A 24901-nucleotide genomic window follows, 5' to 3' on the forward strand; every position below is an offset into this window, starting at 1 on the left:
GAAACTGCAATACTTTGGCCACCTCATGCGACGAGTTGACTCACTGGAAAAGTCTCTGATGCTGGGAAAGGTTGGGGGCGGGAGGAGAAGGGGACGACGGAGAATGAGATGGCTGGATGACATCACCGACTCTGTGGACATGAGTTTGAGTGTACTCTGGGAGTTGGTGATGGACAGGGAGGCCTGGCGTGCTGTGATTCATGGGGTCGCGGAGAGTCGGACACGACTGAGCGACTGAACTGAACTGACTGAAGTTGGGGCTGCGTTTTGTGCCTTCCCCGGTCGGAGCAGCTCAGGTGACCAGGTGGTTGGCGAGCACTGTCGCTGCGACTTATCACCTCTCCGGTCCCTGCCGCTCGGTTTTCTGGGTGTACAACTGGCGCACCTTCTCAGGTGGATGTTGACTGTCCAGAATCCCAAGAAGTCTTGGTTAGCAACGAAGCCTGCTTGCAGTTTGGTAGATGATGCCTCTCTGGGGCCGCGATTGCCCCCTTCCGGCTCTGGCTGCCCTCCGGGTGGGAGATGGGCCAGTCCACAGCCAGCTAGCTCTGCTCAGTCCTTTGTTCTGTGAGCAGGTCTGGTGGTGTCTTAGGTTAGGGCTTTTCGCCTTTCTGCGGAGTAGCTATCCCACAGTCTGCTTTGCTATCTCAAATTAGCTCCCTCAGATTGCCCTTGGGGCATTCAGGAGGTCCTTACTCTAAGCAATGCAGCCCGCACCTCCTGGCCCATCCCCCGCTTGCTAGTGGCGGATGTGGGCATCTGCACTGCTTTTCCACTGAGAGTTACAGTTGGGCACATAATCTGTGGGTTTTAAATATTTATTTATTTTTCCTCCCAGTTATGTTGCCCTCTGAGGTTCCAAGGCTCGCCACAGACTGGCCAGTGAGAGAGTTTTCCTGGTGTTTGGAAACCTCTCTTTTTTAAGACTCTCTTCCTGGGACAGATCTCTGTCCCTACCTCTTTTGTCTCTTTTTATCTTTTATATTTTTTCGTACCTCCTTTCGAAGACAATGGGCTGCTTTTCTGGGTGCCTGATGTCCTCTGCTGGCATTCAGAAGTTGTTTTGTGGAATTTACTCAGCGTTCAAATGTTCTTTTGATGAATTTGTGGGGGAGAAAGTGGTCTCCCCATCCTATTCCTCCGCCATCTTAAGTCTCCCCTAAAAATTGATTTTATAAGATAACTTCCCCTATGTTTACACAGTGATTCAGCAAAAAAAGGCCAAAAAGTTAGTTTTGCTGAAATTAGAATCACTGATAGTTGTTTGGTGAGTGATTTTGGTTAGTATGCTTCTCACCCTGATTCTTCTTCTGGGATGTAGGATAAAGTCTGTAAAATGGAGAAAGTGTTGCCAAAATCTTGGCTGGCTGTGCACCAGTGCCAAACAGAAATATGGAGACAGAGTTATGGAGGAGAAGGAAAGGGTGGCTTTATTACTTTGCCAGGCAAAGGGGGAACTTAGTAGGCTAGCGCCTCAAAAACTGTGTTCCCCTTCCTGAATAGGGAGAGGTTAGATAGAGAGGGGTATGGGGTAATTATCAAGGCAGTAACAGTCTTCATTCCTTCAGGTTTCAAAAGGGTGGGGTTGCTGACAGGATTAGGGTGTGTGCAGGGTCCTAGGTGGTCTCCTAATCTTGATGAGCCTTTCTGCTCCCCTTAATCTTGCCTCGGGTGGTCTCCTTGCTGCTCCTCCTCTGATCACCATCTTGATCATGGAGGCACTGAGTGTTGCCTTTAAGGAATGGGGGACAAAAAGACCTCCTTGCCGAGGAGCCCCACAGGGCCCTGCTCAGCATCAGATGTTTCAATTTCATATTAAAAAAGCATAATAGGAATTTCAAAGAATTAATTTAATTTAATTTACGGTTTTCTAGTACTATGTCTTTAAAGGTTTTAAGACAGTAATTTTGTAATATAGTGGTTTAGAACTTTCTGGACATTCTTTCTAAATGTCTTTCTGGACATTCCATTTACTGGTAATTTCTTTTGCTGTTACATTTGATTGTCGATTTCTAGAATATATGTTGTCCTTAAAAGCTCCAATAAAGTGCCATTTGAAAGTATAGTATAGGTTGAGTGTATTTTATGAACAGTTCCATTAAAAATATTGTAAGAAGGTGATTTTGAGAATTGCCAATTATAGAGTTTTAACCCAGAACATTTTCGTTAATGAAAATTATTACTTATCTTCATGTTATTTAGGAAGATTCTTACCTCTGAAAACAATGTTAGGACCAAGATATGACAGTCAAGTTGCTGAAGAAAATCGATTCCATCCTAGTATGCTTTCAAATTATCTGAAGAGTCTGAAGGTAAGAAGCAAAACATTTTTGATATTGATTTAACATACTTTATCCCTTTCTTGTTTTTCAGGTGGCTTTCTAAAATAAAACTTTTTACTTTGAAGTAATTAACTCAGAGCAAGTTGCAAAAATTGTACATATAGTCTATGAATCCTTCTCTCAGTTTTTCCCAGTGGTGACATCTTATGTGATTGTAGTATAATATCAAAAGCAGGAAATTGACATTGGTACAGTATTGTTGACTGGATTGTAGATCTGTAAGTTAGTTTTTTGCCAGTGTTTATGCACATTCATTTGTGTTTATGTGCATAAAGTTCTGTGCAGTTCAACCTGCTAACTTGTTCTCTGTCTCTGTAGTTTTGTCATTTTGTGAATGTTATATAAATGGAATGAAACAGTTTGTGACCTTTCACGATACACTTAAAAAAAAATTGTTTTAAATTTATTTTTGGCTCTGCTGGCTCTTCCGTGCTGCACTCAAGCCGTCTCTAGTTGCAGGGAGTGGAGGCTACTCTTTGTTGCAGTATGTAGGCTTCTCATTGTGGTGGCTTCTCTGGCTGTGGCTCTAGGCATGTGGGCTTCAGCAGTTGCGGTTGCTAGGTTCTAGAGCACAGGCTCAGTTGTTGCTCACGAACTTAGTTGCTTGCAGCATGTGGGATCGGACCCATGTCTCCTGTGTTGACAGGTGGATTCTTTACCACTGAGCCACCAGGGAACCCCAGGGATATACTTTTTTTCACTAAGCATAATGCTGCTGAGGTCCTCCAGGTTTTTGCATAAATCAATGAAAGTTGTGCTCATATTTATTGCTGAATAGTATTCAGTTGTATAGGTATGCCAGAGTTTAACCATTCTCCTTCCACTGAATGGTTAAGTAACCATTTAGCCACTTTGAGTTGTTTCCAGTTGTGGGGTATTGTGAATCAAGTTGCTGTGAAGGTTTATGTACAGATATTTATGTGAATGTTAAGTTTTCATTTTTCTGGAACAAATACCCAAGACTAAGATTGTTGAGCACGTGGTTAGTTTTACAGAAAAGTGCCAAACTATTTTTCTAAACGAAACATTGTAGTTTTTTATGTTATTCTGACATCACACTGATTATATTAGTTTCTGGGCTTCCCTGGTGGCTCAGATGGTAAAGAACCTGACTGCAATTCAGGAGACCTGGGTTTGATCCCTGGGTCAGGAAGATCCCCTAGAGAACGGAATGGCAAGCAACACCAGTATTCTTGCCTGGGAAATTTCATGAACAGAGGAACCTGGTGGGCTGCAGTACATGGGGTTGCAAAGAGTCAGACACGACTGAGTGGCTGACACACCAACAGTAGGGCTATTTTGACAAATAACCAGAAACTGGGTGGCTTAAAACAGCAGACACTTATACTCTAACAGTTCTGGAGTCTAGAAATTCCACAGCAAGGTGTTGGAGAGGTTGGCTCTTCCTGGAGTCTTGGAGGAGAATCTGTTCCATTCTTTTCTCCTAGCTGCCAGTGATGGCCAGCAGGCCTCAGTATTCCTAGGCTTGCAGCTCCTTTAGCTGTCTCCTTCTCCTCCTTGTGTGTGTCAGTGTCCAAATTTCCCACTTATAAGGACACCCTAATCCAGTATGACCTCATTTAATTAATTTTTTTTTGGCCACACCATGTGACTTGCAGGATCTTAGTTTCATGACCAGGGATTGAACCTGCAGTGGAAGCTTGGAGTCCTAACCACTGAATTGCTGGGAATTCCCCTGTATGCCCTCATCTTGATTATATTTGCAAAGACCCTATAACCTTCTTTCAAATAAGGTTATATTGATAGGTACTGGGAGTTAGGACTTAAATATGTTTTTAGGGGGTATAATGCAACCCATAACACATACCATTGTTGCTTTTAAGTGGTGGTCTTTATTGAATGCTCCTTGGAAGAATAGTTATGAAAAACCTAGACAGTGTACTAAAAAGCAGAGACATCAGTTTGCCACCAAAAGGTCATATGGTTAAAGCTATGGTTTTTCCAGTAGTCATGTATGGTGTGAGAGTTGGACCATAAAGAAGACTGAGTGCCGAAGAATTGATGCTTTTGAACTGTGGTGTTGGACTCTTGAGAGTCCCTTGGACTGCTAGGAGATCAAACCCAGGACTCCTAAAGAAAATCAATCCTGCATATTCATTGTAAGGACTGATGCTGAAGCTGAAGCTCCGATACTTTGGCCACCTAATGAGAAGAGCTGACTCATTGGAAAAGACCCTGATGCTTGGAAAGATTGAGGGCAAGACGAGGTGACAGGCTGAGATGGTTGGATGGCATCACAGACTCAATGGACATGAGTTTGAGCAAGCTCTGAGAGATGGTGAAGGATAGGGAAGCCTGGTGTGCTCCATTTCATGGGGTTGCAAAGAGTTGGACTTAGCTACTGAACAACAGTTAGTACATTCAGCAAATGCTGGTGCCCATTACATACGAGTTTCCTGTTACAGGATAGTAAACATGCCACTTAGTTTTTGTTACTTATCCCTGTTTTTGATATAGTTTGGGTCTTCATTTTATATCTTTTATTTTAGCTTACTTATAAACTTTTAATTTTTATCTTCATTATTAATAAACATTTTGAAAGTCATAGTTAACATTTATAGAGCGTTAACTATTCCTAGGCAGAGCATTTAAAGAGCTTGGGCTTAGAAGCCAGTTTGCCTGGGTTTGAATTCTAGTTTGCCGCTTACAGCTTTGTGGTCAAGTTGCATAATCTCTTCGTGTTTCAGTTTCCTTATTTGCAAATAAAATTTGTGCATGTATAGCAATGAATAGTGCTTGGCACAAAGTAAGGACTTCACTTAAATCTCACAACAACTCTATGAGGTGGATACTGTTATTATCCTTATTTCATGGATTGGGAATCTATCAGGAAAAATGATTATATATAAGTATATGTGTATATAGACAGATACATTATAGAACACAAACACATTATTCACACAGACGTATCACACACACAGACACACATTTACACATGTACATATATATGGACTCAGTGCAGCTAAGTCACATAATACAGTTTCTTGGTTTTCTTAGCTAAAGTATTCATATTCACATTTTCTTGCTCATCCCCACTTTTCATTCACTTCTTAATTTGGACCTAGAGACAAACAGTATGGGTTCTGATTCTAACTTGTGAGGAACTGTATTATGACATGCAGGTCTTTGTGTTTGGCAAAGACTTCCATCTGGAAGCAGTGCTTCCACCTTTTCCCTTTCTAATTGCCATGAAGTAATGGGGCTGAATGCCATGATCTTAGTTTTTTTAATATTTAGTTTTCAGCTGGCTTTTTGCATCTCCTTTACCCTCATCAAGAGTTTCTTTAGCATATGCATTCAGTTCAGTTCAGTTCAGTTAAGTCGCTCAGTCATGTCCGACTCTTTGCGACCCCATGAATCACAGTACGCCAGGCTATGCATTAGCAGGCATTAAAATTCCTTGGACCTTATCCTTTTGAACAAGGTAATATAACATTTGTATTTGTATGGAACAAACAGTCCAATCACACATGTCAGTTTCGGATTTAGTTCGGTGTAGCTGAAATGTTGAATTTATCTGGTGGGTCCCTGGGTGGGGAAGATCGCTGGATCAGAAAGATCCTCTGGAGAAGGAAATGGCAACCACTTCAGTATTCTTGCCTGGGAAATCCCATGGACAAAAGAGCCTGGCAGGCTGCAGTCCATGGGGTTGGACATGACTTAGTGACTAAACAACAGCAGCTGAAATACTACTAAGTCATTAAACAACTATTAAAAGTCTTTGTCATACATTAAGTTCATGTGGCTTTAGTGTTGCAAGCATCCATTTAGTGTTAATGGTTAAGGCTTGAGCTATATCCTTGCCAGTGCTGTGTATAATCTTTTGTACATAGAAAGTCAAAGTTAAGAAAGAAAAGGCCTTTTTTGCTGGGCACATGAAGTTATCCTGAGTTCAGGTCTGGCTTATGTTTCTCTCGCTGAAGATTCCCCAATAGTTTTCTTCTAATTGTAGCATATCCTTGAAGGTTGAGGTGTGAATGACAATCCACATTACAGTCAGGCTTCCAAGAATAGTCTGTTCATGAGGATGGCAATGTGTTAACAGCAAATATTGCCATTCTTCTCGTCCAGGGATCATCAGTTAATATGATGGTGTTATCCTTCTCTTGTGCAACCATGTCAGCAAATATGGGAGGACTGTTAGGTTGCTTCACCCAGACTTTAGCTCTCGTTGCATGTATTTCATTTGTGTGAAACCCTCCATCATCTCCAACTGTTCGTAAGGTGGGAGGTTCTTCCATTTTGTACTTACCACTTACACATGGGAAAATCAGGAATCGGGCAATTCTATCATGTTTATTAGTAAATAGATCATCCTTTCATCCTTTCCTTCATTTTGTAAAATTATTTGGATTTCTCCTTGGTATTCTGGGTCTAACTACTGCATGGACATAGATTCTTTTTAACGCTTAATAGGATCATTCCTTAATTAACCCAAAGTGCCTGGGATGCGTTTCAATTCCAATACCAGTTGAAATAGCACATATCAATCTTTTTGTAAGTCTCTGTTTAGGTAAAGAGTATAAATCCAATCTGGTAGTCTCAGGAATAGCTTGGAAAAGAGCTAGTGCTCCTGGGCTAATTTCCCAACACTCAGTTGTTTTCAGGATAGAAGTCTATTTTATGAATCTATAAATTTGGAATAGTTTTTCTCATCAAAGGAGTTTCTGATTCTCTAATAGGTCTATTATTTAAAATATTGAGGGAATTATTTAAAGTTAGTTTTCCAGTTTTTATAAGAGCCCTCTCCAAGTTTAATTAATTGCTGTTTAAGCAAACCATTCATTCTTTCAATCCAACCAGCAGCTTGAGGATAATGAGGAATATGAAAGATCCATTCTATATTATATTCCTGGGCAAACTCTTGTATTAACTTACCTTTAAAATGTGATCCATTGTCCCTCTGAATTTTAAGTGGAACACCGTAATATAAGTTAATTATCGCCTCTGTTTTAATAGTATTAGTCTGATTGGCTTTCTTGAAGGGAATGGCCACTAAATATCCAGAATAGGTGTCCGTAGCAGTACCCACATATTGACATCCTTCATCTCAAATTAATGGATCAATATAATCAATTTGCCATATTTGCCCAGGCAGCTTGCCACATGCCAACTGTCCTTTGACTAGCTGTGGTAAGTGTCTGTGTTCAGTATATTGATAAATTGGACATTGTAAAATATTTAATGAGATCCATAGTAAAGGAAATACCTTGATTTTGAGCCCACCTGTATGTTGCTATTTTTCCCACATTGCCACATTTTTGGTGTGCCCACAAAGTCAAAGCTGTGGTTAATCCATTGGCTACCAACCAAGAGTCTTGTTATGTTAATGTTCTGTTAGAATGACATTCTGTTAACTATTTTTGTTTTAGAGCCTCATACACTGCATATAATTCAGCAAGTTGACTACTCTTAGTATAATTCTTTCTGGCCTCTGGAAATTTTCAAATCCAGGAACCCAGGGATACTCTTTTGTCGTTTCTGCCATAAGTTCCAACTAGCATATGGTTCATCGATAGATACATGAATTTTATGTGCCTTCGTTATAGCTCATGAGGTGTCTGATCTCCATCCAAAGACAGGTTACTGAGATAAGCTTTAGGATAATTCAGTTAAACTTTTTAGCAATAAAACATAACAGCGAGGAACTGTCTGCGAACTGAGTCTGGGAAGTGAGTCTTGGTCAGCGTAGATCTCATATAGTGAAACTAGAATTTAATATTCAGTGAAACATAAAATTTTTTTGTGAGGGCTTTAACCCTGCAGCCAGTGAAGGCTTTATCCCATCAAATAAAAAATAAGGTTTGTCAGGGAGCTGGGAAAAGCCAAGCAGCCATCTTGAATTTCCCATAGCCCCAACTGTTTAATTTACAGCTATTGTTTAATCGTTTTAAATTCCTTGATTTAGGAGTAAACTCTTGCTGGGTCCTAATTACATCAGGATAGAAAAAGGCTGACAAGGAGGGGTTAATTTTTTGTAGAATCAAAATGAACTTTATCTGTGGGTGCCACAATCTTCATAGATCATTGTGAAGTAATATTTATATACTTTACCAAAGTAACAAAAGATTTTAAAAACATATATAAATCACTTAAAAACAAAGAAATTCACATAGTCTGTTATCAAACACTGCATTCCAAGAAAACTTTGTTTTCTTAACAGAGAAACCAAATTCCAGTCTGATACAAGCTTACTGTTAATAACAAAATTTGTTTATCTAGTTAATTTTAATTTAATCTTAGAAAGTCCTTTCTGTAAATCTTGAAGAGGTGGTATTTTTGCAAAGGCATCAGAGAGAAACCAGAGCTGTCTGTAACGACAAAAAGGCTTAAAATGGCATGCTTAAAATCTGATGACAGTCCAAAGTAATTTGGTTACTTTGCTGTGATATGTAACACTTTGAGATAGTAACTAGCATTATGACTAATAACATAATTCACTACATACCAGAATTTTAGAAGCTGCGTATAATTTCTCGGATATCTATATTAATAACATTTTCCATACAATATAACTTGAGAAAATTTATTGCTCATTTGACAATACTGCCCAGATCAGGGGTCGAACTGGTGTCTCTGCATTGGCAGGTGGATCCTTTACTGCGGAGCCACCAGGGAAGCCCACGGGCATTTTGACTGTACACACTGTTCCCCTGCGTACTCACTTTGGTGATGCCTGCTGGAATGCTGAGTTGATGTGTTTCTGGAGCTTGTTCAGTTCAGTTCAGTTGCTCAGTCATGTCCAACTCTTTGCGACCCCATGGACCGCAGCATGCCAGGCCTCCCTGTCCATCACCAGCTCCCAGAGTTTACTCAAACTCATGTCCATTGAGTTGGTGATGCCATCCAACTATCTCATCCTCTCTTGTCCTCTTCTCCTCCTGCCCTCAATCTTTCCCAGCATCAAGGTCTTTTCAAATGAGTCAGTTCTTCGCATCAGGTAGCCTAAATATTGGAGTTTCACCTTCAACATCGGTCCTTCCAATGAATACTCAGGACTGATTTCCTTTAGGTTGGACTGGTTGGATCTTCTTGTAGTCCAAGGGACTCTCAAGAGTCTTCTCCAACATCACAGTTCAAAAGCATCAATTCTTGGGTGCTTCTGGAGCTTGAGTTTGGGTGTATTTCAGATAAATGCTGTCTCTCTTCTAGCTGCTTCTAATAAATCATGGGTAGAGTGACAGATGTAGAAAACTATATCAGTATTTGCTTTTTAGGTAGGCTTTTGTAATGTTGCAGTGGAATCTGTTTTGCTTATATTCTTGTTTCATCGTTTGTTTGGGATTAATTTATTTCATTCAGTGCCTAAGTTCTGTGTCTCAAATAAGACTTGTATAAGTGATACATTCATTGTTAATATGTTGACAGAGTGAACATAAAATATCCTTCAGTGTAGATGAATGAACTGGCCCAGAATATTGCCATTCAGTCAACTTATTTTGGAACAGATTCAGTTACTAGGAAATCTTCTTTCTTTCCTTTTGCCTAAGGTTAAAATGGGCTTGTTGGTAGACCTGACAAATACTTCAAGATTCTATGACAGAAATGACATAGAAAAAGAAGGAATCAAATATATAAAACTTCAGTGTAAAGGGTAAGTCATGTATTAAGAGTCTTTAATATTGAAACCTTTTGTTGAAATTTGTCATCTCTACTTAAAAACAAAATATTTCTGTATTACTAGACATGGCGAGTGCCCTACAACAGAGAATACTGAGACATTTATTCGTCTGTGTGAGCGGTTTAATGAAAGAAACCCACCTGAACTTATTGGTATGTTTGGCTTTACTTTAGGCACTGTTGAATATCTTATTTTGTGATTGGGTTTCTATTTTCTTTTTCCAAATGGGTTGATATGGAAATTTTTTTTTTCTTTTTAAAGTAATTGCCAAGATGTGTTTATTAAAGTAATAGTCTATTGAGAACTGCTATTAAAAGTTAAAATGTTGTCTGTTCATGATAATATTGCGGTAGTGACTGGGATGTTGTTTGCCTGGCAGACTTGGTGGGAAACTATAAATGAATGAAGGAATGAATGATTATAATCCTTATGACAGCTCCCTGTGGTACGTGGCTGTACCTCTATTTTACAAATAGGAAAACTGAGTCTCAGAGAAATTAAGTAGTTTTTCCTTGTTCACACATCTAATAACTGTTTAAGCCAAGTTTGTCATCAGTTTCTGAACCAAGGTCCAAATCTCTAATTATGTGTAACACTGGTTTCTAGACTGACCACATAAAAGTGAAAAAAATTTCTGCGTTATAAAATAACCAAATCAGAGCAAAATGCCATTTAACAACTTGAGAGCAATATTTGAGGCATATGTGATAAGATAAAAAAGTGAATATTCTTATAAAAAGGTTCTATAATTCTTCAGGCCAAAGAGGCATTCATCTATAGAAAAATATGGAAAACAATGAAAATGCAATACAGATAGCCAAGAAACATGAAAAAAGTTTCCTTCTCCCTTGTTAACAAGAAATAGAAATTAAAATATATGTTTTTACCTTCCACAATCAAATTTGCAAAGATTTAAAAAAATCATAATGTCAACGATTGGATAAAATGGTTGTACTGATACATTGTTAATTAAGGTGTTAATTGATATAGCCTCTCTGGAGGGCCATTTTGGTGATTTCTAAAGATCCTTAAAAGTGTTCATATACTTTGACTCATCTAAGAATTTATTTAAAGGAAGTAGTCATAGATGCATATAAAGATTTATGTGAAAGAAATTTTATCACATCTTCCTTTGTAATAAAAAAACCCTGGAAACAGCTTACATATCTGACGGAAGCAGATCATTTATACTATACAGTATGCAGTTTATCTAGTAGAAGAACAATAGTATGGGACTACATGACATAGTATTATGGTATGCATATGTGTTTATATTTACACATTCACATGAATATATGTAACAGGTATGCATATATTTAGTATACAGCTAGAAGATTCACAGCCTAAAATAGCATTGAACAATATATATATTGAACATTTATTTGAACAATTAAAAGCTTTTTTCATTTGACATAAGCCATTGTAGGGGTAAATGCTAAATGTACTTGAAGAATTCAAGAAGTCTTAATGTCTGGAATCAGGTCATGATTTCAGAAACATTAATACTCTCAAATTGATAAATTGGCTTTTGTACTCTCGGAGGGGCCTTAGGAAGCATTACTATGAACTAGTTAATGGAGGTGATGGAATTCCAGTTGAACCATTTAAAATCCTGAAAGATGATGCTGTTTAAGTGCTGTGTTCAGTATGCCAGCAAATTTGGAAAACTTGGCAATGGCCACAGGATTAGAAAAGGTCAGTTTTCATTCCAATCCCAAAGAAAGGCAGTGCCAAAGAATGTTCAAGCTACTGTACTGTTGCAGTACTTTTACATGCTAACAAGGTAATGCTGCTCAAAATCTTTCAAGCTAGATGTACAAGCTGGATTTGGAAAAGGCAGAGGAACCAGAGATCAAATTGCCAACATCCTTTGGATCATAGGAAAAGCAAGGGAATTCCAGAAAAATCTATTTCTGCTTCATTGACTATGCTAAAGCCTCTGACTGTGTGAATCACAACAAACTGTGGAAAATTCTTAAAGGGATGAGAACGCTAGACCACCTTACCTCCCTGCTGAGAAACCTGTATGCAGGTCAAGAAGCAATAGTTAGAACAGGACATGGAACAATGAACTGGTTCAAAATTGGGAAAGGAGTATGTCAAGCTGTGTATTGTCATCCTCCTTATTTAACTTTCATGTGGAGTTCAGTTCAGTTCAGTTCAGTTGCTCAGTCGTGTCCGACTCTTTGCGACCCCATGCTGGGCTGAATGAATCACAAGCTGGAATCAAGATTGCTGGGAGAAGTATCAACAGCCTCAGATATGCAGGTGATACTACTCTAATGGCAGAAAGTGAAGAGGAACTAAAGAGCCTCTTGATGAAAGTGAAAGAGGAGAGTGAAAAAGCTGGCTTAAAAGTCATCATTCAAAAAACTAAGATCATGGCATCCGGTCCCATCGCTTCATGGCAAATAGATGGGGAAACAATGGAAACAGTGACAGACTTAATTTTCTTGGGCTCCAAAATCACTGCGGATGGTGACTGCAGTGTTGAAATTAAAAGATGTTTGCTCCTTGAAAGAAAAGCTGTGACAAACCTAGACAGTGTATTGAAAAGCAGAAACATCACTTTGCTGACAAAGGTCTGCATAGTCAAAGCTATGGTTTTTCCACTAGGCATGTATGGATGTGAGAGTTGGACTATAAAGAAAGCTGAGCACTGAAGAATTGATGCTTTTGAACTGTGGTGCTGGAGAAGACTCTTGAGAGTCCCTTGGACTGCAAGGAGATCAAACCAGTCAATCCAAAAGGAAATCAACTCTGAATATTCATTGGAAGGGCTGATATTGAAGCTGAAGCTCTAATACTTTGGCTTCCTGATGCAAAGAGACAACTCACTGGAAAAGACCCTGATGCTGGGAAAGATTGAGGGCAGGAGGAGAAGGGGACAGCAGAGATTGAGATGGTTGGATGGCATCACTGACTCAGTGGACATGAGTTTGAGCAAACTCTGGGAGATAGTGAAGGACAGGAAGTCTGGTGTGCTGCAGTCCATAGCGTTCCAGAGAGTCAGACACGATTTAGCGACTAAAGAACAATAATTCTTGGAAGAACTGATGGGAAAAATTTCTAACTTGAGTATTTTATGGGTTATTAAAATTATAACTGTGCTGTAATATATTATTCGTTATTGTTTGTTTTATATCACTGGACAGTGATTCTTTTCATGTGGATTGAAGTGGAAACTTTTCCCTTGGGTCTGCCCAGTTTGGAGCACAGGTTGGGGTGGCAATTATTTATTGTAGTAATACTGAGAAGACAGTAACAGAAACTGGTCTCAGAGATGGTTGCTCATATCATCTTCTCAAACAAAAGGAATAAAAAATCAAGTCTGTGTTCTTAGGATCAGAAAATATTGGCCTGCTGTTACAATATTTTAATTGTGTTTTTGAGATGCAGTTTTCATCAGCCTTGCACACATTCTTGCTGAAGCATACTTGTGACCACCAGGGGACATTGATGGCATGGCAAAACTGAAACACATTTATTTTCAGTTAGTCTGATTTTTTTAAAAAAAATCTTTAACTGATGTGACTGTCAGTACATGCAGTTAGCCTAGTTGTGGGATGATGCTGTAGACTTAGTGGAGATACAGAGTTCTTGAAGCACACAGAAGCTTCAAATGTTTTCTAATTGTTAAGTTTTGTCCAACTCTTTTGCGACCCCAGAGGACTGTGGCCTGCCAGGCCCCTTTTGTCCATGGAATTTCCCAGACAAGAATACTGGAGTGGGTGGCCATTTTCTTCTCCAGGGAATCTTCCTGACCCAGGGATCAAACTTGTGTCTCCTGCCTCGGCAGGCGTAGTCTTTACCACTGACCTGCCCAAGAACTACAGCTTCATAATCCCGTAATCCCTGGGCGTAGTACTCCCTAATTTTTCTTTGTAGTGGAAATTTTCAAGCATACCAAAAGTAGGGAAAATAGTAAAATGACACCTTGTGTATCCATCATTCAGCTTCACTAATTATCATTTTACTGATTTTTTTTTTTCATTTTTCCTCTCCTCCTCCTAACAAATTTGTTTGAGTTTTAAAGCAAACCACAGATACCATGTCATTTCACTATGCATTTCATTATGCATTTCATTATGCATCTCTAACTGAGAAGAATTTTTGTTTTTTTTATAACCACCATGCAATTATACCAAACAGAATAATGAGAAATTCCTTAATGTCATCTGATGCTTAGTCCACTTTTGGATTTCCTCAATAATCTAAAAAATCCCCTTTTAGATTTTTCAGACCAGGATCCAACAGTATCCAAATATTGCATTTTGTTTTTTATGATTCTCTCTTTTTAAATGCTCTCAGTTTGTTGGAGAAATCAGGTCTTTGTCCTGTAAAATGTTCCATTCTCTGGATTCACCTGAGTGCCTCCTCATGGTATTAGTTAACTTTTCCCTTTGTCCCCTGTCTGTCTTGTAAACTGGTAGTTAAAACAAGAGGCATAATTACATGTTTTAAGCAAGAATACCTCATACTTGGTGTCTTTGTTTCCTTTTACACTACATCAGTTAGCACTTAATGTCTGGGGGACCCACTTTCAGGGGTACAAGGATGAGTAAGTAGGTATAGGCGGTGGCATGTTGTTTCCTCTGTTACAGACTTTTTCATCTGTCTTTTACCTAATTTTTTAAAAATCTTTTGATGACTATTACCTTTTCGGATATTTCATTAGGAGTTACAAAACAATGATTTTTCTGATTGGCTAGTTTCTTCATGGATTAGCTGGAATTCCTCTTTAGCAAAGAACTATTCCTTCTCAACAATTTGATTATACTGAAATGCAGTTTTTACTGGAAAGGCAAGTTAAATTTCTGATTGTTTTATTTCTCAATTTCCAGAATAATGTATTGGTATCTTACCAATATCTGGTGGTGACTGATTAATCTTATTTTTTTTTGGAGTATCTGTTTGAGCTCATGACTTTTTGTGTAGTTGATATATTTAAATCACTTCCGTTCCGTTCTGTTCAGTCACTCAGTTGTGTCTGACTCTTTGCGACCCCGTGGACTGTAGCCTACCAGGCTTCTCCGTCCATGGGATTCTCCAGGCAAGAATACTGGAGTGGGTTACCATTTCCTTCTCCAGGGGATCTTCCCGACCCAGGGATCTAACCCAGGTCTCCCGCATTTCTTATGCCCAAACTGCTTTATCCTAGGCCAGTGGGAGCCCCTTCAGGTTGATTTCTGTATCTTTTTGATAGCACTACATCAGTCTTTGATAGTTTTGTTGTTTTCTGGTATAAAATGTTTTCCAGACATGGAATCAGTTATTCCTCTAAGGAACCTTTAAGTGGAAAGTAGTATTTAGAAATAATCTAGGTATAGAGAGCATTCCATAATTAAACACATGAACATTTCTCACTCTAAGTGAGAGAAATAGACTATGCTTTTGAACTGTGGTGCTGGAGAAGACTCTTGAGAGTCCCTTGGACTGCAAGGAGATCCAACCAGTCGATTCTAAAGGAGATCAATCCTGGGTGTTCATTGGAAGGACTGATGCTAAAGCTGAAACTGCAATACTTTGGCCACCTCATGCGACGAGTTGACTCGCTGGAAAAGACTCTGATGCTGGGAAAGGTTGGGGGCGGGAGGAGAAGGGGACGACAGAGAATGAGATGGCTGGATGGCATCACCGACTCGATGGACATGAGTTTGAGTGAACTCCGGGAGTTGGTGATGGACAGGGAGGCCTGGCGTGCTGTGATTCATGGGGTTGCAAAGAGTCAGACACGACTGAGCGACTGAACTGAACGTCACATCAGTTCAGGTCAGGTTTTGTCCCCAAATGATCTACCCAAAATCTTAATTTTTAAGAGCTTTTTTAAAAATTGTAATTACAAATAAGAGATTATGTATGGAGCTATAGTGCATTTGTTTGCATATGCTGAAAATTGAGGATAATGATTTTGTGGGCTGGAGAAATAAAGAAGTCTGTTTTTTGTTAAAAGAGAAATGACTGATTTCTTGTTAAATGGTAGACTAATAGATATGTAACTTAACTAATGCTTCTAATTATTTTAGGTGTTTCTAGTTATAAATACACAGGTCAGATTTTTGAATATATATTTTTATGAGTAGTGCATGTGAATTTTGGTTAAAAAAAACATTTGATTAAAAATATTTTAAGATTGCTATGCTATGCTATGCTAAGTCACTTCAGTCGTGTCCGACTCTGTGTGACCCCACAGATGGAAGCCCACCAGGCTCCCCCATCCCTGGAATTCTCCAGGCAAGAACACAGGAGTATTAAGATTACTTGACAATAATTCTTAATAATTAATAGTTTCCTCTTGCTGTTCTTATTTTTTTTTTTGCTCATTTAGACCAGAGGTGTCTCAAGCCAAACACTGTTGACATTTTGAATAGGGTAATTCTCTATTTTGGAGGCTCTTCTGTGCACTGTAGGATGTTTAACAGCATTTCTAGTCTCTACCCACGAGGTATTAGTGCCACCCCACCAGTTGTGACCATTAAAAATGTCTCCTGGGACTTTCCTGGTAGCTTAGTGGTAAAGAATCTGCCTGGCAGTGCAGGAGACACAGATTTGATCCCTGTTCTGGAAAGATCCCACATACCACCTAGCAACTAAGCTCGTGTGCCACAACTATTGAGCCTGTGCTCTAAAGCCAGGGAGCTACAACTGCTGAGCCCACATACCGCAACTACTGAAGCTTGTATGCCCACGTTCCGCAGCAGGTCAAGCCACTGCCATGAGAAGCCTGAGCACTGCAACTGGAGAGTAGCCCCTGTCACAAGTAGAGAAAAGTTGGCATAGCAACGAAGACCCAGCACAGCCAAAAAAACAAAGTTTCCTGACATTGCCAGATGTCCTCTGGGGAGGAGGGTGGGTTAAATCACCCCCAGTCGAGAATCATTTATTTAGACTCATCAGGTAACGTTTTGATACTAAAAATTAATTATCTGACTAGTGAGATAAAAAGGAAGTTGTGTATATTGAGATCAGGCAGTATTTAGAAAGCCATGTTGCCACCATCCCTGTATAAGTCACCTCTTCCTAATTTATGCTTGTAGTCATTTCAGTATGTATATTTCTATAGTTAAAGCTCAGTTCTCTTTTTTTGTTGGGAAGATTGTTTTCTTTTCTTGATTTGAGATTTTAAAAGACTGTCATTTTTCCTTAATATATAGATTGATGTTAATATATTTTGAGATTCTGTATAAATTTATTTCCTTATATTAGCATAGAAAATGATGACAAATTTGAATAAGAAGTGACTTGAAATAGTTAATCAAGAGCTCATCTTTACTTATAAACTGTGCTCTGCTTGCCACTAGATGGACCCATTCTCATAATGAACATAGGAAAACTGAAAAAAAACAAACAAATGCTTCCCCTCCCCACCCTCTAAACTTTGAAGACAAATGAGGTTAGGCTTGTAGTATATTTTGCTACAAATAGTTGCTATTTAATGAAATTTAAATAAAATCAGATATATAATCTTCCATATTTTTCTATAGAGATTTGTTTTGTTGAAGGTTTTTATGTTTCTTACTTCACGCTTTTCTTACTTTAACAATCTAGTCATTTATTAATGCTTTGAAGTATAACAGTGAAGTAAAACTTTATGTATTTATTTAACAAATAATATTAAAAGAGAGCTGGTAAATTTGTGTGTCATCACAGGACTTAATCACTTGATTGCAATTATTCTTAGATGTGTTATTCATAAAAATATTTGCTCTAAAGAGATGCAAAAACAGTAGTGGTATAGATGAGAAACATCTAAAGTTAGAGTGTTGTTATTTAGTCTGTAAGTCATGTCTAACTCTTTGAGACCCAGTGGACTGTAGCCTGCCAGGCTCTTCTGTTGTTGGGATTTCCCAGGCAAGAATACTGGAGTGAGTTGCTATTTCCTTCTCCAAAAATTAGAGTATTTGTTGCTTAAATTGGTCTCATATAAAGTAGAAAGGAAGTTTACAGGTTGTGTTGATACATGTTGAATAAAAATGTCTGTTTACATAAACTGACGTCTTTGCATAATTTTTGAGGCACCTTTTCTGACAGAGCACTGGAGATGATGAATTTATAGTTTCATGATTATAGCAGCTTATTTCTAAGGAGTGTCTTTTTTTGTTCAAGGATGATCTCTTTATTATTATTTTTTAAAATCTCTTAGGAAACTTCATTTCAATTATATCATTGTTCTCTATTACTTTCAACCTCTGTGAATTAACCAGATCTTTCTCAGCCTATAAACAAACCTCTTATGTTAAAATATTACCCTACCCCCAAAAAACCTTTTCTTGCTGTTTTATATGTTCTCTTCCCCTTCCCAACACACTTTCCAAAAGATTGATACTCAAATCTGTTTATTCCTATTCACCTCATTGCAATCTGGAGTCCTCCCTCTAAACAAATAGCGACTTTCAGTTCGAATCTTTATGTGACATTTAAACAGTTCTCAGGACTTCCTCTTTCCCTGGTAAACATGACCACATGTTCATGTTCTCTTTATTTTCTTGACCCCATGAAAGTTCATTTTCAGTCTTTTTTTAATGCCTTCCCACCCCCTCAACTTATTCTTGAAAGGTTAGTTTTCCTCAGATTCTATCTTTATTTATGTTCTCTTGTTCTACCCATTTTTAGTGATTTTATCCACACCACAGACACCTTCTGTAGTTGACTATATGCTGATCATTCTTGAATCCACAATTCCAGCTAGACTTCTCTGTGAAGCTCTTTACCCTATTTCCAAATATTTTTGATTCTCATAAGGAAACACTCCCCCCCATTTTTTTTTTTTCTTGTATTTTGGACACACCATCGGGCATAGGGACGATTCCCTGACCAGGACTTGAACCCACACCTCTGCAGTGAAAGCGCCGAATCCTGACCACTGGGTCACCAGGGGACTTCCTGTTAAGAACCTTAAACTCTGCATGTCCAAGTGTGCTCACTGTGTGGACTCTGCACATCCAGCTTTACTCATTGTGTTGCCCAGTAGACTGATATAAACTCCTATATTTCGTAACTTGGTGGGTGGTACCGCTGCCTAATTAGTCATCCAAGTCAGAACCGAAGACTCCTTCTACATCTTTTCCATCAGTGTTGATAGTAATTGATCCCTCAGATTGCAGATTCTACCTTAAATGTTTCTTCCATCTGCCTCTCCATGTTATTCCCATCACCAGGACCCTTGTCAGTCAAACCCTAATCTCACATAGAGATTAGTGGGATGATTTCCTTACTGATTTTCTTGCTTCATTGATGCTTCTTCTATATTTTATGTTGAATTGCCGTTGAAGTGGATTTTCTAAAACGTGATAATTTGATAACACCAAGTCATTTTTATTATATTTTCAAAGTAGTTAAAATGACTTGAGAATGCAGTCACTTTTGGAAGTTATGAAGCTCATTTGTAGCTTTGCATATTATAAAGATAGGACCATACTTACCTGGAATATGTCCTGAAAAACAGCTTCACAAAAATAAATTTCTTTTTCTCAGCAGTTTTTCCTTTTAAGTCTATTTTGAAAGATTATAGGCTAATGTAAAGATACAGTCAGTTGGCTTCTAGAAAACTTTAAAGTAGTTTTATTTTTGTTGTACTGTATATTCATCAGTTTCTGTATCCAGTCAAGCTGTCCTGTGTGGCTGTGTATGTGTGTCTTTTAGAGTTGTGTGTTTGATGAAATATCTCCTTATTTAAAATGCTTGGATCTTTTAGTTTTGAAATAAAACTTTAGACCTTAGAAACAGTTGTAATTAATAAATCAATGTTATATTTAAACTTTTAGCTAGTGCTGTTAAGTTATATTCCAAGCAATTTAAGCTGACAGGTTTAATAGAAGAGAGGGCTGAGTTTTAAAAATGTGGTTATTTTATAAAGTGATTGAAATGTTTTGTTTGCGGGTTGGAATTTTAAAGTGAAATGTGGCCTCTGAAGTGATTTGTCATTTTAAATCAAAACTGCTTTATTTTCTAGGTGTTCATTGTACCCATGGTTTCAATCGCACTGGTTTCCTCATATGTGCCTTCTTGGTGGAGAAAATGGATTGGAGGTATTTGTTTCTTGTTTTAGTGAAAGAAGACATATTTAGTAATTGATAAAAAATTTTACTGATTTTTTTTCAGTTTTAGCATTTTATATTTCCAGGTTTTTTGGTGAACTCATGATTAACATGATTTCAGTGGTTTTTATTTTAGATTTGGTTAATCTTTAGAATACCATTCATTACTGATGTTTTCTACCAAGTAGCACGTGGAGTGCTGATGGATCCCAAATACTATACATTTTCTTTCTCAGATTTTTTTTTCACATCTTACAGAATTATCAGAGACAAGTTCTCCCAATATTTTGTGTATGTTTTCACCTTGGAGGTTACTACTGTTTTTTTTCATTTCATTTTTAAGTACCTTTTAAAAAAGTAGCTGCTGAGTATTAGAAAAAGGTTAAATACCATAAATACCGTGTACCTTATGTTAAAACTGTTTCAGAATGGTTTGTCTCTTAGTAGATTGAATGCCTTGAGAGTAGGGACTGTGGTGTGTCCATTTTATAAAACTTCTGTTATGCTTTGTATAGTAGTCTTAAATATAAAGGTATTTTTGAGGACTGAGTTCTCTGTTTAAGCCAATCAACAGTTCTTTATGAGCACCTGTTAACTTGTAAAGTGTCTTTTTAGATTCCGAGAGATTAGAGAATGAGATATTACTGAATTTCCTCATTTACTTTAAAGGTCTTTTGTTTACAAAGCCTTTCATGCAGTAAGTCCTTCTCTGAATATAAATCACCTGAAGTAGACATGTGATTATATGTTTCCCTGTTCACTCATCCTTTGTGGTTCTCTACTGCATACATTTTGCCTCTTCCTCTCTGCCCTTTCAGATGCTCTAAAGGGTAATTCTATGCTATGTCGACTGCTATGTCAGACTCAGCCTATGCTTAGCCTCGCTCTGATGACCTGTGCTCTTAACACTTGGGTCTGTTGAAAGTTCCTGGAAAACCAGCATGCTTTTACTTTATTTTCATGTTGCTTTTCCTTGACTGGTGTTTTCTGTTACAATCAGACCTCAACCTTTAAGGGTTTACTTAAATTCTTTACAGACTCCACCCAAGTCTCCTCATTACACTCATTGCCGTTTGCCTTTAGAGTTTAGGAAATACCATCTACCTTGTGTTAACACCGTTTCAGAATGATTTGTCTTAGTAGATTGAATGCCTTGAAAGTAGGGATTGTCATGTATCCATTTTATGAAACCTCTATTATATTTTGTTATAATAGCCTTAAATATAATAAGAGAATTTTGATAAATCTGCATAAATGGAGAGTAGTGAGGAAATTGCATGGTGTTTATTTTCCATAGTATTGAAGCAGCAGTTGCTACTTTTGCTCAAGCCAGACCACCAGGAATATATAAGGGTGATTACTTGAAAGAACTTTTTCGTCGCTATGGTGATATAGAGGAAGCACCACCCCCACCTCTATTGCCAGATTGGTGCTTTGAGGATGATGAAGATGAAGATGAGGACGAGGATGGGAAAAAGGAATCAGAACCTGGGTCAAGCGCCTCCTTTGGTAAAAGGAGAAAAGAACGTTTAAAATTGGTAATGTTTAAAGCTATTATTATAGTCTTTACCTTTTTCCTCTACAAGCTTATTGAGATTTATGCAAATAGAATGTTGACTTATGTTTGTTTTGCTGGATTTGTAAGGTTTCTCTATTCCTGTTATTTCCAAAGACTCTTTTTTTTGATTGCACCACGTGGCTTGTGGGATCTTAGTTCCCCAACTGAGGACTGAACCTAGGCCCTTGGCATTGAGAGTGTGGAGTCTTAACTACTGGACCACCAGGAAAGTCCCCCAAAGACTTTTTTTTAAATTAGTTTTTATTGGAGTATAGTTACTTCATAATGTTGTATTCGTTTCCTCCGTACAGCAAAGTGAATCAATTACACATATACAGTTATCCCCTCTTTAAATTCCCTTCCCATTTAGGTCACGACAAAGCATTGAGGAGAGTTTCCCGTCCTCCCAAAGATTCTTGATAGCCATGGATCTTGGCCTTTTCTACAAAAAAATTTCAGTTATATAAATTTATCCTGTTTTTGTTTCTTAGGTAAACCAAAGAACTGTTAGATGTTAGACTGAGAATTTATTTCTTTGCAAAAGATTGTGAGATTCCAACTAAATATAAAGTGAATATTTTTACTAGTGCTTTACAAACTTGTCCGATAGTTAAAATAACTTTATACATAAATTCTCCTTTCCATGGGTGGCATTTCATATTTTTATGTAAAGTTGAATTCAGACGACTCTTATTTCTTCAGTAAGCAATTCCTATTAATCTTCTGGAAATACAAGGCCTAACAAAAAACATTATGTGTTACCTTCTTTTCTTGGGGTGATAGTAGATATATTGAGAAGAAAAATGCTGGTTGTGACTGTACATACAGAAGTATATGTTGTAGGCCAAAGGGGAAAGTTAGGAAATGTGTGATAGTAATTAATTGTTAATAAAGTTAATCATTCAGGTATATGGGATACCATGGTTGAGTAGTAAGCAGTAAACCTCACAACTCATTTCTTAGTAGGTGGTGATTCACAGGCAGGGAAGAAAATGCCTTAAATGTAAATCATAAAATATAATTATTTGGGACTTAAAGTTTCTTGTTTGGAAAACATTTTGTTAATATGTATACATTTCAGACTTCAACATTCTTCCACCACTAACAAGTGTATAAATTGCTTTGAAACATGAAACTAATTTCAAAAATAACATTTTTTTTAGTCTAACTTATTTTCTGGGTTTAGATATCTAAAATTACTGAATCACATATGTGGAAAAATAAGTATCATATTCTAAAGAAAGTCTACTAGCATAACACATAGGTGATTACCCTCTTATATCATTTTTATGAGGGAATTCAACTGAATTTTTTAAGAATAACATTAATTAGAAGCATATGCTTAATGTGTTCTTGAATTATGATCTAGTATTTAAAAGTGTAAAAGTTTAAACAGTATACTTGAAAAGGTCAGTTTTCATTCCAATCCCAAAGAAAGGCAGTGCCAAAGAGTGCTCTAACTACTGCACTCATCTCACATGCTAGTAAAGTAATGCTTAAAATTCTCCAAGCCAGGATTCAGCAATACATGAACCGTGAACTTCCAGATGTTCAAGCTGGTTTTAGAAAAGGCAGAGGAACCAGAGATCAAATTGCCAACATCCACTGGATCATCGAAAAGCAAGAGACTTCCAAAAGAACATCTATTTCTGCTTTATTGACTATGCCAAAGCCTTTGACTATGTGGATCACAATGCTGCTGCTGCTGCTGTACTTCAGTCATGTCTGACTCTGTGCAGCCCCATAGATGGCAGCTCACCAGGCTCCCCTGTCCCTGGGATTCTCCAGGCAAGAACACTGGAGTGGCTTGCCATCTCCTTCTCCAGTGCATGAAAGTGAAAATTGAAAGTGAACTCGCTCAGTCGTGTCCCACTCTTAGCGACCCCATGGACTGCAGCCTACCAAGCTCCTCCAGAAGGAATCCATGGGATTTTCCAGGCAAGAGTACTGGAGTGGTTTGCCATTGCCTTCTCCGGTGGATCACAATAAACTGTGGAAAATTCTTCAAGAGATAGGAATACCAGACCACCTGACCTGCCTCTTTAGAAACCTGTATTCAGGTCAGGAAGCAACAGTTAGAACTGGACATGGAACAACAGACTGGTTCCAAATAGGAAAAGGAGTACGTCCAGGCTGTATATTGTCACCCTGCTTATTTAACTTATATGCAGAGTACATCATGAGAAATACTGGGCTGGATGAAGCACAAGCTGGACTCAAGATTGCTGGGAGAAATATCAATAACCTCAGATATGCAGATGACACCTCCCTTATGGCAGAAAGTGAAGAGGAACTCAAAAGCCTCTTCATGAAAGTGAAAGAGGAGAGTGAAAAAGTTGGCTTAAAGCTCAACGTTCAGAAAACTAAGATCATGGCATCTGGTCCCATGACTTCATGTGAAATAGATGGGGAAACAGTGGAAACAGTGGCTGACTTTATTTTTCTGGGCTCCAAAATCACTGCAGATGGTGACTGCAGCCATGAAATTAAAAGATGCTTACTCCTTGGAAGGAAAGTTATGATCAACCTAGAGAGCATATTAAAAAGCAGAGACATTGCTTTGTCAACAGAGGTCTGTCTAGTTAAGGCTATGGTTTTTCCAGTGGTCATGTATGGATGGGGAAAGCTGAGCACCGAAGTATTGATGCTTTTGAACTGTGGTGTTGGTGAAGCCTCTTGAAAATCCCTTGGACTGCAAGGAGATCCAACCAGTCCATCCTAAAGGAGATCAGTCCTGGGTGTTCATTGAAGGACTGATGTTGAAGCTGAAACTCCGATAGTTTGGCCACCTGATGCAAAGAGCTGACTCATTTGAAAAGACCCTGATGCTGGGAAAGATTGAGGGCAGGAGGAGAAGATGAGATGGATGGATGGCATCACTGACTTGATGGACATGAGTTTGAGTGAACTCTGGGAGTTGGTGATGGACAGGGAAGCCTGGCATGCAGCAGTTCATGGGGTCGCAAAGAGTTGGACGTGACTGAGTGACTGAACTGAACTGAACTGATTTTACAAAATGAGTTAAGTTTACAGCATTTATTTTTCTTTGCCAGTAGAAAGTGTTCTAAAAATGACATTTATTTAAAAATATTAAGTACCATTAAATCTTTATTGTTGCAAAAGAGCTCCAGTGGCATAAGAGGAAATTAGCAGAGAAGTGCATGTTTCTTTAGGGGAAAAAATGACGTAAAATAAAAGCAAACCCAAACCTGGTTTCTCCTGTTTTGTTTTGTCAGTTACTAAGAGAACTAAAAAGCCTCTTGATGAAAGTGAAAGAGGAGAGTGAAAAGGTTGGCTTGAAGCTCAACATTCAGAAAACAAA

General features: G+C 38.2%; 1 protein-coding gene across 3 annotated transcripts in view; it reads left to right on the forward strand.

Moving 5' to 3' along the window:
- RNGTT (RNA guanylyltransferase and 5'-phosphatase) overlaps nt 1-24901 on the forward strand; it is a 246444-nt gene that overhangs the window by 15562 nt on the left and 205981 nt on the right. For 2 of the 3 annotated variants that reach the window (XM_088840722.1, XM_055433833.2), the window contains exons 2-6: nt 2203-2312; nt 9854-9957; nt 10048-10136; nt 19937-20012; nt 21319-21559. In XM_088840722.1, coding sequence (XP_088696848.1) covers nt 2203-2312; nt 9854-9957; nt 10048-10136; nt 19937-20012; nt 21319-21559 — 620 coding nt within the window. The remainder of the gene's footprint in view (nt 1-2202; nt 2313-9853; nt 9958-10047; nt 10137-19936; nt 20013-21318; nt 21560-24901) is intronic. The other variant, XM_088840721.1, reaches the window with a different exon arrangement.

The sequence above is a fragment of the Moschus berezovskii genome, chromosome 10 (genome assembly GCF_049115385.1).
Source record: "Moschus berezovskii isolate FMDL1 chromosome 10, NW_MosBer_1.0, whole genome shotgun sequence".
Taxonomy (NCBI): Eukaryota; Metazoa; Chordata; class Mammalia; order Artiodactyla; family Moschidae; genus Moschus; species Moschus berezovskii.